At 38.6% G+C, this 14731-nt stretch overlaps 1 protein-coding gene across 9 annotated transcripts in view; it reads left to right on the top strand.

The window, feature by feature from the left end:
• The window catches only part of NEBL (nebulette), a 355587-nt gene that overhangs the window by 282518 nt on the left and 58338 nt on the right, over positions 1-14731 (top strand). For 8 of the 9 annotated variants that reach the window (XM_029953719.1, XM_029953722.1, XM_029953721.1 and 5 more), the window contains 4 exons: positions 3384-3488; positions 5823-5930; positions 11238-11348; positions 14526-14636. The exons of the other annotated variant lie outside the window; for it this stretch is intronic. In XM_029953719.1, coding sequence (XP_029809579.1) covers positions 3384-3488; positions 5823-5930; positions 11238-11348; positions 14526-14636 — 435 coding nt within the window. The remainder of the gene's footprint in view (positions 1-3383; positions 3489-5822; positions 5931-11237; positions 11349-14525; positions 14637-14731) is intronic. 9 annotated transcript variants of the gene reach the window in all.

Here is a 14731-nt window from a genome sequence, read left to right as displayed (position 1 = left end):
ATCACCTCTTAAGCAGAGAAACCCAGCAAAGTTATATATTATACTTATTGAATATACCATTTTTAAAGTCTAAATCTTCATTTAGGTGGTAACTTTGCCTAGATTATAAACCTTTTTCTCCCATAGAAAAATTGTGGCTGAATAATTACTTTATGGGAGAAAAAGTTTAAGACTCAAATGCGTTACTCTGAGGTGTCTATTTATTAAAGTTGTATGATAATGCATTGGCTAAAGTTTATTATACATTAGAATTGCCCTCTTAAATTTTAATGTAAAGAGAATGGGAGTTTTGCTGATTTATAAAGGCAACTTAATTTTAGCAAAAGACTGAATAAGAAAGTGCTTAATTAACAGACATTCTGCCAAAATTAGTTGTCAGTTTGTTATAAATTGCTGTTATTTAAAGACCTCTAAATGTCTTTGGTATAGATCACAATTTTTTTAAACACATAGTGTGTAGAGTAAAATTTATCCTTATGAATTTGAACGGCTGTTCTAATTAAAGCTTTGAAAGAACATTTCCTCCTGGAAAATAGAGCTCTGGCTCTTTTTGCATAAGTGAAAAATATATACTGCATGTTATTCTGTGTTGTCCCCACTAGGAGGCAACAGAGACTATTATATCAGGAATAGCAAGTCTTGAAAATTGTTTTGCAAACCATAGTTCAAATACGTTTTGGGTTTTTTTTTTTTGTTTGTTTGTTTTTTAAATAGAAGTTTCTGAAATTGCCAGTCACTAAAACAGACCACTGGGGACAGTATTTATTAACTTTCCCTCAGTCTCTATCCAACACTGCAGAGTATCCTAGGCTTTACTAGTTCTGGATTTTATTTGGGAAAACTTTAATCTTTCCTTCTATTCTGAATGACAGGCTTGCTGGATAGAGGATTCTTGGCTGCATATTTTTCCTGTTCATCACATTGAAGATTTCCTGCCATTCTTTTCTGGCTGACAAGTTTCAGTAGATAGGTCTACTACTACCTTTATGTGTCTACTTTGTATGTTAGGGCCCTTTTATCAGCTGCTTTCAGAATTCTCTCTTTATCCTTGTATTTTGCCAGTTTCACTATGATATGTCCTGCAGAAGATCAGTTCAAGTTACTTCCAAAGGGAGTTTTCTGTGCCTCTTGGATTTCAATGTCTGTTTCCTTCCACAGATTGGGGAAGTTCTTGGCTATAATATGTTCAAGTACCCCTTCAGCCCCTTTCTCTCTCTCTTCTTCTTCTGGAATTCCTATGATATGGCTATTCTTTTCATTTGATTGCATCACTCAGTTCTCGAATGCTCCTGGATCAGTTTCTCTTTCTTTTTCTCGGCTTCCTCTTTTTCTATAATTGTATCTTCTAATTCACCTATTCTCCTCTCTGCCTCTTCAATCCGTGCAGTGGCCACCTCCGTTTTATTATGCACCTCATTTATAGCATTTTTAATTCATCGTAACTATTTTTAAGATTCGTGATGTTTGCAGTGATAGCATCTCTGCTGTCTTCTATGCCTTTTTCAAGCCCAGCGGTTAATTTTATGACTTTTGTTCTAAGTTCCTGTTCAATTATGTGGCTTTTATCAATTCTTTAGCTGTCACTTCTTCCTGGAATTTCTTTTGAGGAGAGTTCTTCCATTTTGTCATTTTGGCTAGCTTTCTGTCTCTTGTAAGTTTTAAAGGCTTCTTATGTGCTCTGTACTGGCAAGTATTGTATTAAAGGAGGCCCATACACTGCCCAGGGCCTGGCTGTTCAGGAAATGTTCTTTTAAGAGTGTCCCTTGGTCTCTCTTGTTGTGACTTTGGTTATTTTATTTCCCTACTCGTAGTGATGTTTTGGACTCTCCACCAAATGTGCTTTGGTTTGTTCCTTGAGGTAGCCCTATGAGGCTGTCCTCCTGGAAGACTCTGTCTCCTTTCTTCCCAGACTCTTGTGGTTCAGAGTCCTTTGGCTTCAGCTCTTCTTTGAGAGACGCAGGCGGGAGGTACGGAACTCCCTATTTCTCTGCCGTCTTCCTCTGTTTTTTCCTTTTACTGGATTTTAAACCTATACCTGGTATAGAGTATGCTCTAGCGTGTGACATTCAATTTGTGATTATTTTAATTAGGTATTGTAAAATAACTTTTAAGTGAATTATAAAGTCTCTGCCTATGCTGTTATCCTTTGAAAACATTTATTTATTTATTTAAATTAGCAAAGGGGCCAGATTTTAGAGCTTATTCTCTTGTAGGATGGGAACATTGTCATGAGCTCCTGGGGCGGTTTACTCCCTCCCTTGATTCTGGTGAGAGTGCTGGGAGGCACATGTCCTAGCACTCTAATCTCCTGGGGACCTGTCGCTGAGTCCCCAGGGGACATCCCCTCTCGTGGGCACCCTTCCATCCTTCTCATCTCTGGCTCTGGGCCTCTTCCTGCTTCACTCTCAGATCCTTGGAGCACCTGCTACGCCCTGAAAGTCACTTCTGTTCTGGCAGCTCTTTCCCGCTCTCTTTGGAATGCAGCTTCCCTCTCCCTACATCTGACACAAAATTGCCATTTCCCCTGAATTCCTCATTGCCTAAGGAGCAACCAGCTTTAGCTTAACTCTGTGTAGATGTGAGTCTTTGAGAGTTACTCTTTATCTCTAAAAGTCTCTTCCAAATAAGACAAAATAACTAAATGTTTGATCTTTAACGAGAGAAATCACGGAGCAATTTTGTCTTATCACAGCATGTTGTATTTGGAGTCTCATGGTTGCCAAATTTGGCATCTCTTCCAAATTCACCTTTTTGTCTGTGGATCGAAATAGTTGTCTTAATCTAATTTCTTCACCTTAAAAATTCGTCCAACTCTACCCAGACTCCTCTGTTTCTCTTGCAGGCACTTCCTGCCCCTCCTTCTAGGAAAATTAATTGAGTTAGTTCTCACTGTCTCATTTCCCTCATGACCCCTGCCAGTCTTCCTCATGGCTGAGCCCTCATGGACAACTTTTTTCCTTTCCTGCCCCCAGCTTTCCTTTCCTTTCTTATTTCTTCTTCCCTTCTCTTCTCATAGATGCTATCCAACACATTTCTGTTTGAGGGTAAGGGTCGAATAAATTGCCTTTATTTTGCCAACTTGCTCGTTCACATGAGTCCCATCACTAGCTTTTCCGTTACCACTCCCCAGTGTCTTCTACATTGTGTTGACAGCTAATTGTCCCCCGCTTCTCTTGGGTGTCTCACTTTCGCCATTTAGAGCTGGTCTATATGTCCTTGTGGGTTTCCCCTAGTGTCAGGAATGTACAAGAGCACTCAGTGCAATGGGACCTGATAGTTTTGCGGTTCTTGTTGCCTTGTTTTTTTCAGTTTGCACTCCTAAGTATTAGTTGCTCTAATCAGTCTCTTTTATTCTGAATTTATTTTCATGTTCTCTGTTTTAGCAAGAGTATAGAAAGCTTTTTGAGGAAAACAAAGGAATGTATCATTTTGACGCGGACGCTGCTGAACACTTGCACCATAAAGGCAATGCCACGCTCCAGAGTCAGGTGAGCCATGCCCCCTGCCCCCACCCCGATCTGGACCCCTTAACTACTCACTGTCGTGTACCTCCCTGAGATGGTGCAGCTGCTGAAAAGAACGTGCATCTTGAGGAAGTGAACGTTGCTTTGGAAAATCTCAAACGCTATTTTATCTTACTGGGTTGGGAAAGCTGGAACCCTGTTTCAGTGGAAAAGCATTTCATAACAAAAGCTACTTCACACAATTTTAAACTTCCATATCAATTACTTAAATGATGATCAAATCTCATGATGATTTTCAGTTTTTATAGTGTTACTAATTTGTCATTTTGAGCTGCAGAATTAATTTTCCAGGTGTGAAGTTTATTATAATTTCTCAGACAAATTACAAGTGTGATTAAAACTTACATTAGTGTTTCTTTCAACGATAAAATTCTATGTATTCCTTGAAAGAAATTAAAAAAAAAATCATGCGTAATTACCATGCGTAATTTAAAATTGGTATCTATATATTTCTTTTATTCTGAGTTTCCATAGTTACAAAAGATGTCATTCCAGCATCTATTAAGATATAATTTTACATCAGTCTATTAAATGTATCCTGTGGAATATAAATTCCTTAATGATTTGATACCCATGTTCATTGATTTGAAAATATACAAATTTAAAAAATTAGGGGCACCTGGGTGGCTCAGTCGGTTAAGTGTCCAGCTTCAGCTCAGGTCACGATCTCATGCTTTGTGGGTTTGAGCCCCATGTTGGGCTCTGTGCTGACGGCTCAGAACCTGGAACCTGCTTCAGATGCTGTGTCTCCTTCTCTCTCTGCCTCTTCTCCATTTGTGTTCTCTTTCTTTCTCTCAAAAATAAATGAACATAAAAAATTTTTTTTAATTAAAAAAATAAAAAATATACAATTCAGTTCTCCTTTAAGTTTTGGAAACATATGCTTTTTTTTCTTTTTATTCTTATTTTCATTTAATTTTTCCCAGAAAGTTTTGTCCTAGTATGTTACTACACTTCACTTTCATTGATCACTCTATCTAGTTCTCTGAAACAAAAATAGTCCTACAAACAGGAATTTTAAAACTCTGTTACATTTCCTACTACCATAAAGTTCTAAGTATTGAAAAGCTGCTTTTGTATTTAAATGTCATTAAAACTGCTGTGATTATATAACTTAAGCAATTTCATGAAAAATTATTTACATGTAAGGATTTTAATGAAAATACATTTCTGAAGGAAATGAATCTCGATCAAAACATTTCTGTGAATTTAATTTAGAAAGGGACATTGCTAAGAAAAAGCCAGTCACTCTGACAGCTACGTATAATTCTGGTTTCTGTTACTAGGAGATAGAACATATCGATCATTTTCTAAACTAAAATAAGATGGAGATTGGTTGTAATTGAAAAAAATAATTCATGACATGGTATTATGAAATAACGCAGGGTGAAACCGAGAGCAATCTGATAAAAGCTCTCTGTGTGTGTTTTACTCGGTGTCTATGGAAAATTTCAGTGGCCCTAGAGAACACTGTTTTCTCTTTGACAGAAAGACAAAAATCATACCTATGTTTTCCTCCTTGTTCATCATTTACTCATAGACTTTTGAGGCATCACAAGGATCTCTCTGTCTCTGTCTCTATATGTATGTGTGTATACCATGAGCGTTTCCATATTAACCCTGTATATATCTATATATCCCAATGATTTAAATACTTCATCCAAGTCCCAGAAGTACATTATTTAGTAATTCTAAGTTATTTTTGTGTCTTAAAATTTTTTATATATTACCTGTTTACTTTCTTTGTATGCCATTAACCCCAGGGAACCCACTGACCAACCCAAGTGGCCAGAATAATGTGATTTTAGAAACTAGGATGTGTATTCCACACAATGGAATACTACATGGCCATAAGAAAGAATGAAATCTGGCCATTTGTAGCAAAATGGATAGACCCAGAGGGAGTCATGCTAAGCAAAATAAGTTAGGTAGAGAAGGAAAGATACCATATGTTTTCACTCGTAGGTCTAACAGGAGAAACCTAACCAGGGACCATGGGAAGGGGAAAGGAGGGGAAAAGAGTTGAGGAGAGGGAGTGAGGCAAATCATGAGAGACTTTTGAATTCTGAGAACAGAGAGCTGAGGGAGAGAGGGGGGAAGGGAAAGAGGAGTGATGGTCATGGGCACTTGTGGGAAAGAGCACTGGGTGTTATATGGAAACCAACTTGGCAATAAACTATTTAAATAAAAAAAAAAGAAACTAGGATGATTAATTTTAGACATATCTCTTTTCCTTTGCTCTATTTGTAGAAGGGTGTATGAGCTTTATGTGGTTTTTATACATTTTTTTCAATGAAGGTTAAGTACAAAGAAGAGTATGAGAAAAATAAGGGGAAATCGATGCTTGAGTTTGTTGAGACACCATTGTATCAGGCTTCAAAGGAGGCTCAGAAGATGCAGAGTGAGGTGAGTCCCTTTGATTTGCTATCATCTGTCTTTTTTTAAGTGTATTTAGTTTTAAGTAATCTCTACTCCCAACATGGGGCTCGAACTCATGACCTCGAGATCAGTAGTCACATGCTCTCCCGACTGAGCCAGCCAGGTGCCTCCGTTATCAAGTGTCTAATGCATCCTTGATGTTTTATCATTTGAAAGGAACTAGTAGAGTCTACGGCCACACCACCCTGAACGTGCCCGATCTCGTCTGAAAGGAACTAGTAGAGTAATTCAGAATGTTGAGTGAGTCTAGAAGAAAGCACACTGCTCCGGAGGACCAGGGAATCCCCTTCTAGAACCAGCCTCCTGTCTGGCTCTTGGGGATTCTGTGGCCTTTAGTTTTTCTCATTTGGCAAATATAATATCAGGCCAGGTGAACTCTTAATTGCCCTCTCAGCTTTCATATTCTATGATTATAAAGTTGACACCTTCAGGTTGTGTCCTGGTAAAAGTTTGCTGAATAGAAGGAAATAAATGAAAAGAAAAGAAAGAACTGGCTGCTTTATTTTCCTTTTATTTTTCAGTGACAGTAGAACTGGCATTTATTAGATACTTACTTTGGGCTAGCAATCTGAGAAAACCTTTACAGATGTCAGCTTATTTAACCCCCTAGGTTGATAATCATCCGCTGCAATTAATTGTCTTATCTGAAATTACAGATCCAGTAAATGCCAATGTTTTAGGGCCTGGTCAAGTCATGAATGATTCTTTTCTCTCTGTTAGCGTATTTAGTTGATGTTTTCCTCCCCCAAATAAAGTCCCCCAAATAAACAGTGATGTGGAAGTTTTAAAATATCAAGAGAAGAAAGCAGTTAAGAATTTTTTTGTATGTATGTACTTTGTTCTCTACTTAAAATGATGCTGAATCATGTCCAGATAGTTCCCAAATGACTTCACTCTTTCCCAGTGAGATTTCTTTGTTCTTTTTTTGTCCCTAATTTTTGGGGACCAGGCATCAGGCACCGAAGAGTTTCTCTGCAGCCAACATCCAAATTCTGTGGGTTCACCAGGTTCTTACTTCAGAGGGACAGAAATAGTGGACGGCAATATCAGTTGACTACAGCCCAGTTTGTGGGGTGTTCTAGCCACGCATGCCCTATGAGCACCATCTTTTCTATTCTCCAGTAACAACACCAAAGCAGGGAGAAAGGGTAACTTCTGGGCGATAGAACTCTCACAGGAATTTTGAAAACAATTTATGTGCTATTGGTTGAAATGTCACAATTCATCTTCTCAAGGAAAGGGCACTCAGACATTGCTGTGGCTTGTTGAATTGTCCAAGTTGTTTAATTTCTTCTTCAAGTAAGAAAGGAGAAGACAATCACTTATGTTTTTCATATCTTGTAACTTCTTAAGCCAATAGAGAGGAGTTTGGTCAAGAAGAGTTAGGTGAGTCGACCAAATTAGCTGTTGGTTTTCACAGAACTGGCACAGTCTGGAAGCCCTACAACAACTTGTGTTTAACGAGATGGCTCTTCCTGGCGTGTCTTTGTCTTCCTCAGTTTGGGCTGCATACCGCTAACTGAGGGGTTAAACAACAGGAGCAGAGAGGGGGAAGCAAGCTGCTCCCGTGTCTTGTAGGAGGAGGGTGCTAACCCCCCCATGAGGGCCGCCTCCTGACCTCATCTATCCTAATCACTTTCCAGAGGCCCCTCCTCCTAATGCATCCATCCCATCGGGGTTCCAACATACACATTTCGGAGTGACGCAAACATTCAGTCCTATCACCTTTTCTGTGTTTCGAGAACAGCGTGTGAAGCACTGTGTTGTTGCCAAGTGGGGAGAGCTGGAAGGGAACCTCCTGGTTGAGCCTCCGGGGCCTGCAGCGTGTGTAGTTCTCCCCCCGCTTGGCTCCTTCTCCCCCATCTCTCACTCACAGTCCTGTCTCCCCCTTTAAGGAAAAGACCAGCACCTTTAAACTGGGCTTTCTGTATTCTTCCCATCAGCCTTGGGCTGCTATTATTTAGCTGTTCGCACTACATGGCCTTGTCCTGTTCACAAAGAGACATGTTCCTGTTTTCCTACTCTTTGTCCTCTCTGTACTTTTTCTTCTAAAGACTGCATTTTCCCAGCCCGTCTTCCTCCCCCTGGTTGTGGTGCTTGAACTCTGTGTCTCAGGGAAGGATGTTGGGAAGGCACATCCCTTGCTGCTGCCTCAGGATGCGGCTTCCATGGGCCTCGCAGGGGGGCCTGGAAATTGTATTTTAACAATATCCCGGGAACTTCTGAGGTGGGAGGTGCAGCGACCACACTTTGAGAAAAACGGCCTCATTGAAGAAAACAAACAGTCCCCTAACTTAAAGTCATAAAAACCAGATGGAACAACCCAAAATATAAAGATAATCTGTTTCTCAGAGATTCAATGGGCAAAGTAGGCCAAGTTGTTTGTCTTTACATGAAATGCTCAGTTGATGTTTCTCTATTGGGGATGGACCCTCAAAGGAGAAAGATGCCCCAAAGACAAATTTCACTGTGCTGATGACAGGGACTTTAAACGTACCTTCTGCACTCAAAAATGCTATTGTTTCTGTGTAGGGCATGTTTCCTCGTGCAGATAGATCTTGGATGTCTGCTCACTTTGCCTTTACCATTGCTATGGCTACAAAGTATGAAAAAAAATGTTGACAACTGGAAAAAAAAACCCCAAATCTGTCAAATGAGCTAATCAATTCCTTCTGGTTGGCTGTTTTGACATCAGGTGCAAACAGCTTTAAAGTTTAACTGTAGTAATACATTTATTATATGCCATGGAGTTTGCTTCCATTGGGGGCTGTGTGGGCTGTTTGTTAATACTGCCTTCCAATTTTTGCTATTCTTATTTCTGGTAATGTCACCGGGGGGAATTATCTTTTGCAGAGGCTGAAGCATGTTTTCCTTTTAATTATAGCCATTGCCTATTGGATTTTTAGGCTCAGCAATTACGTTTCTTTTCAGCAGGCTTGAGAGAGAGAGACAGAGAGAGAGAGAGAGAGAGAGAGAGAAATTTTCCTATAGAAAATATCTTGGGACCAAATTTATACTCTAAAGGTTAGAAACACACATCTCTAAAACTCTTAGATCGGTTGACATGAAAGATATCTTTAAATATAGGACCAACCAAGTGGACACAGAGGACCATGTGGCTCAGGGATGGTTTTTATCCCTAAGAGCTAAGCTTGTCAGTGAGTTTGCTGAGCCTCCTATGGGTAAAGTTAAGTGTTCATGCTCTCAAGAATAGTCACTAAGGTTTCTGTTACTGCCTATAATTGGGCTGCTCTCACTTTCTTCTATTGCCAGGTCTAGGTTTAATCAGTCTTCTTTCTAGAAGAAATCTCTAAATCTGGCTTTGGAAAGGTCTTTGTCTTCTATTTCATAAATAGAGCTCTCTTGACAAAAAGCATACTAAAGGTTTTGTTCCCCTTCCTACCCCAGTCTTGTGTTGGCAAGTTCTGGTCACAATCAACCATCCTTAATGACTTATTTTAGAAAAATATATTTTTTCATAAAAGAAGGCATTTTCGAAGTCAGTTATCTGAAGTAAATAAACATACCCATATTTATATTTTTACTTTTTTTAAATTTTTTAAAATTTTTATTTATTTTTATTTTTTTTCCCGGGACCTCAGGAAGCCCACCTCCACCCGTGCCCCAAACCGGGCCCTGAACCCCGGTCCGGCTCCGCCCACCTGGCTCTAGGCAGGTGCTCAGGCTGCGTGCCGCCTGCCGGCGGGCCCATGGCGGCTCCGCAGCCGGTGCAGGGTCTGCGCGCACTCGCCAGGTACCGAGGCCGACTCCTATTTTTGCTTTTTTTTTAAAGAGATATTTTTAGCCTAGAAATGCTCTGGGTTCAGCTTTATAACTGTATAATTTCAGTTAGTTCCACATAAAGAAGGGGACAGTTTCTCATTGTTCTTTGGTAATATCTGTAGTTCCTTTAATTCAGAATGTTCTCAATGCAAATTCTTAATCACTTTGTTAAATTTTAGTATTTCTGAGACATCTATTGTGGACTTGTGTGTGTGTGTGTGGTTCTATATAGATCATTTGTTGAACCAGTTGAATCTGACGCAAATACAGGGGAGGCAACAACATGCCCCCCTCGTGGTTTGGGAGAATTTCTTTACATAATTACGTGTCTCTGCAATAAGTATGTTACATACCTAGAAGTGGCTTTTCATTTTGCGTTAGTAATAATCTCATGCAGAATTTACTTTTGTTTGTCTGGTAAGTATTTTACATGGATGAACATTTTTGTTATTGAAAGAGACTGTTTTCATAGTCTTAAAGGATGCGGGGTGCCTGGGTGGCTCAGTCGGTTAAGCCTCCGGCTTCAGCTCAGGTCATGATCTCACATTGGTGGGTTCGAGCCCCGCGTCAGGCTCTGTGCTGACAGCTAGCTCAGAGCCTGGAGCCTGCTTCTGGTTCTGTGTCTCCTTCTCTCTCTGCCCCTCCCCCTCTCATGCTCTGTCTCTCTGTATCAAAATTAAATAAAACATTAAAAAAATAAAAAAAAAAAGCATGAGTGGCCGTTGGTTTTCAAATACATCATTCAAACGTTGGAATTGAGGGAAGCTTAGCCAAAGGATGGCAGCGAATGTCAAAGGGGCAAGTGGGGGTAAGGATGCCTGCCCTCCACAGCACTGTGGTCATTCCCCTTTTCATTCCTTATTGTGAACCTGAAGAACAATTTATCAGATTGAAGAGAAGACTCCTCACAGTGTCATTTAATTCATATCAAACTCTCTAAGTGATAGAGAAATATTCTCAATGCCAAAATCGTTAAAGGAAAATGTGCGCCAGCCTCCATTACATTTTAGAGATGGTCTTTGCTGAATTCACAAAAGGATAACACTGAAAGGGGTGAGAAGAACCCCAGCATTCATGCTACTATGCTTTAAATGGCCTTCCTTGGAGCCAGATTTGCTTCCTGTAGATGATCCACTCCTTTTAGAATGAACCAGTCATGTAATTATCAAATAGCCAACTTTACTGGTTTTCCCCTCCAATCCAGCTGACTTGATCAAACAACCACAGACTAGTAAGACGTGAAGCAACCTCACTCAGAGTGCTTTCCCAGAGGCAGTTGGTACTTGATGGTTCTGCTCTTGTTTGGTCGAATTATAAAATTTACGGTAAAGTTGGAATCATTTTCTTGTGGCTTTGAAGACTCTGAGGTGGGAGAAGTATAGAAGGAAAACATCAATTTTGTTCTGGGAACTCTTGTTCTAAACAGAGTTTAGACTTCTCATCAGTCACCAATATTCTCTAAATTTAAAATAATGTGGTTTTATTTAACAGAAAGTGTACAGAGAGGATTTTGAGAAGGAAATTAAAGGAAGGTCATCACTGGACTTAGACAAGACTCCAGAATTTTTACATGTAAAGTACATCACCAACCTTCTGAAAGAGGTATGATCTTGCAACTTACTAGTAAATATTGTGAAAGAAAACTAAAGAAATAACCCAGGAAATATTTACCTGACAATTCTCTACTGTTTAAGATGTTAATTCATTCCCCTACTCTCACTTTAACCTTGATTAGTAGAGTTTTTCATTTTCACTGAAAACAGGAAAGTCTGTGTTAGTATTTCCATTTAAAGTGGGGGAAGAGCTCACCAAGATTTCCTGGAAAAACTTGAAAAATATTCTGATTTTGTGTTTGGTTCTATCTCAGAAGATCTATAAATAGTTGGTTTTATAGCATTTTTTATTTATATTTTGAGTATGGGCAAGGCAAACTTAATTTTTTTCAAATTTAGTTATTTCAGAATGTATATTAGAATCAGCTTTTTCTGAAACATTCCTGTATCATTCTCATGACATCTGATATCAGAAATGAGATGCTCCAGTGTGAAAGTTTGAATAAATGGCACATTCTTTATGAATGGATTGCGTTAGAAGGGGGACAAATATTTAGCATATAGACCATAGGAACCTGTTGTTGTTGACTTTTCATTGAACTCTGAGCAGGATTCTCCCCCTGCATTAACTTGGTGCATTTTGGCCCACAATTAATGGATTACATTTGTTGAACATTAAGGTCCTCAAACCTAACAATTAAAAATATCATGCTCTTAGTCCATAACTTTATTTTATTTTATTTTATTTTTTTCTTCTATAGTTTATTGTCAAGTTGGTTTCCATATAACATCGAGTGCTCATCCCCACAAGTGCCCTCCTCCACATTCATCACCCCCGTCCCTTCTCCCCCTCCCCCATCAGCCCCCAGTTTCTTCACAGTATTCAAGAGTTTCTCATGGTTTTCCTCCCTCCCTCTCCCTAACTACTTTTTTCCTTCCCCTCCCCCATGGTCCTCTGTTAAGTTTCTCCTGTTACACTTATGAGTGAAAACATGGTATCTGTCCTTCTCTGCCTGATTTATTTCACTTAGCATGACACCCTCCAGTTCCATCCACATTGCTATGAATGGCCAGATTTCATTCTTTCTCATTGCCATGTAGTATTCCATTGTATATATAAACCACATCGTCTTGATCCATTCATCAGGTGATGGCCTAGTCCATCCCTTTAAAAGTTCATTTTTGTTTTTGTTTATTAATGCCTGAAAAGTAACATGGAGCTCTTCCAACTCCCTGTTTAAATAGATTCTCTTTAGGGGTGCCTGGATGACTCAGTTGGTTAAGCATCTGACTTTGGCTCATTCAGGTCATGATCTCATGGTTTCTGGGTTTGAGCCCCCCTCTGGCTCTGTGCTGACAGCTCAGAGCTTGGATGGAGCCTGCTTCTGATTCTGTGTCTTCCTCTCTCTCTGCCCCTCTCCAGCTTCTGCTCTCTCTCCCTCTTTTTCAAAAAAAATTTTTTTAAATAGAATCTGTTTACATTAAAGGGAAGTATTAGAAAACTCCATGTCACCCTGAATTTTGAACTGAAGAAACTATTCCTGAAAGAAATACCTTAAACCAGTGAAATAAATTCTAGTACAATTCCCTACATGAACTTCCTTAATAACCGAATGCCAACTGGTCTGTACCATTAAACTGCTTTTAGAAATTTAATGTGCGTCACCATTGTACTGTGTGTGGGGTTGAAATAGGTGTATAATTTATGGAAGAGCGATTTTGCTATCCTACCTTTTCCCACTGCTAGTTCTATACAATTTTTTGAAGTTGAAGGCTAATCAGATGGCAACTTCCTGCTATTACTGTCTTCTGTTTTAAAAAATGCACTATTTGTATGAAATTTTTACAGGGAAATCTTTTTAGCATTTATATACAAATGACAATGCAAGGACTATTTTAAAGTCCATAAATAACTTTAATGTACATGCCATTGACTTTCTCTTTAATTTCTCTTTTTGAATGAATCTTATTTTAGATTTATTGATTCAAAGTGTATGCATCAGGATAGGAAAAGGCCCAGAAGACGATGATTAAAAATCTTCTAATTCAGTTATTTTTAAAGGGACTCTCAGGAGCTTAATGGAATTATAACTTTTCTTTCAAGTATAAGCACTTAGCTTTAAATTGTCTTTGCAGTTTTTACCTTATTATGGCTTTTACAGTCATACTGCCATTCAGAATGTTCAATATATTGTTTTATATTTCATTTCATTTCATTCTCCCAATTAGCCTTTGACATTGGTAGAAAAAGTATTTTTATTTTCATTTCGCCTGTGTGTGTGGAATCAAGGCTCAGTTACTTAAAGTCTTTTGAAGGTCACATGACCGAATAAGTGAAGAACTCTGACTTTCATCCAGATCATTGGACTCCAGAGCTCTTTCCAAAATTACATTCAGGTCATTACAATGTCTTGTGGGCTATTAGTTAAGCAGAGGACTAGCTAATTTAATTATACTGGACAAAGAGAAAATAACATCAAATGAGCCCTAGTATTAACTGGAACATGACTTCTTATTATTAAAGGAAGTCCCATCTTTTATCTGCCAAGTTAGTCATAAGTGCGACTTAGTTGAATTAGATCAAAATATATATTGTTTTCATATGCATTCAGGAGGAAAAGAAAGGAAATTCATTAGCAGAAAAAAAAGACCAAGTTGTATATAAATATCAGTAAAGACATTTGGATCTACTTAAAATGTAATATTAAAATAGAAGACATTCAAACTATGTATTATCAATCTGTAGGAAATTATTTGATTTTATGAATCTGAATAAAGTATTTTTTTAAGACTTTGGCTACATTAATCCTTTTGATTTTGTAATTTTCAATTCTTTTTCAACTGTGATCTGCTGGTGATTCATATTTTATAGACAGCTTTCAAAGAAATACTTCAAATAATTAATAAGAAGCATCCATTCCTAAGATCTTCCTTACCACTTAAAAGGAAGGCATCTTTTTAAAATGTGGCACCAATATGGTACCAAAATGCATTGGAAGAAAGGATGAAAGGAAAAATACTGATAATACTGGAAGCCACTCTAAACATGACTAAAAGAGAAAATGAAGTCTCTGTAGGAAAGAAGGAGCGTAAATACTCAGGAGTCTGACTCATTCCTCTCTAGAAATATCTTCTTCTTACCCTGAACTCTAGAAAACATGAGAAATGGTTTATCAGTTAAAGAGTGTCCCAGGAAGTGTTGAACTGTAATGTTCTTGTCTCATAGAAGGAATATAAAAAGGATTTGGAAAATGAAATAAGAGGGAAAGGAATGGAACTTAACTCAGACGTTCTTGATATTCAGAGAGCAAAACGTGCGTCCGAAATGGCGAGTGAGGTAAGTCTATTCATTCACCAACTGAGACCGTATGGATTTTTCAGCTGATCTCCTTGTCTGTAAATCTTTCTCAAATACTGAATACAGGCCACAAC

This window comes from Suricata suricatta, chromosome 10 (assembly GCF_006229205.1).
Source record: "Suricata suricatta isolate VVHF042 chromosome 10, meerkat_22Aug2017_6uvM2_HiC, whole genome shotgun sequence".
NCBI classification, from domain to species: Eukaryota; Metazoa; Chordata; class Mammalia; order Carnivora; family Herpestidae; genus Suricata; species Suricata suricatta.
The sequence above is the reverse complement of the archived record's forward strand: the minus strand, read 5'-3'. Positions and strand labels throughout refer to the sequence as shown.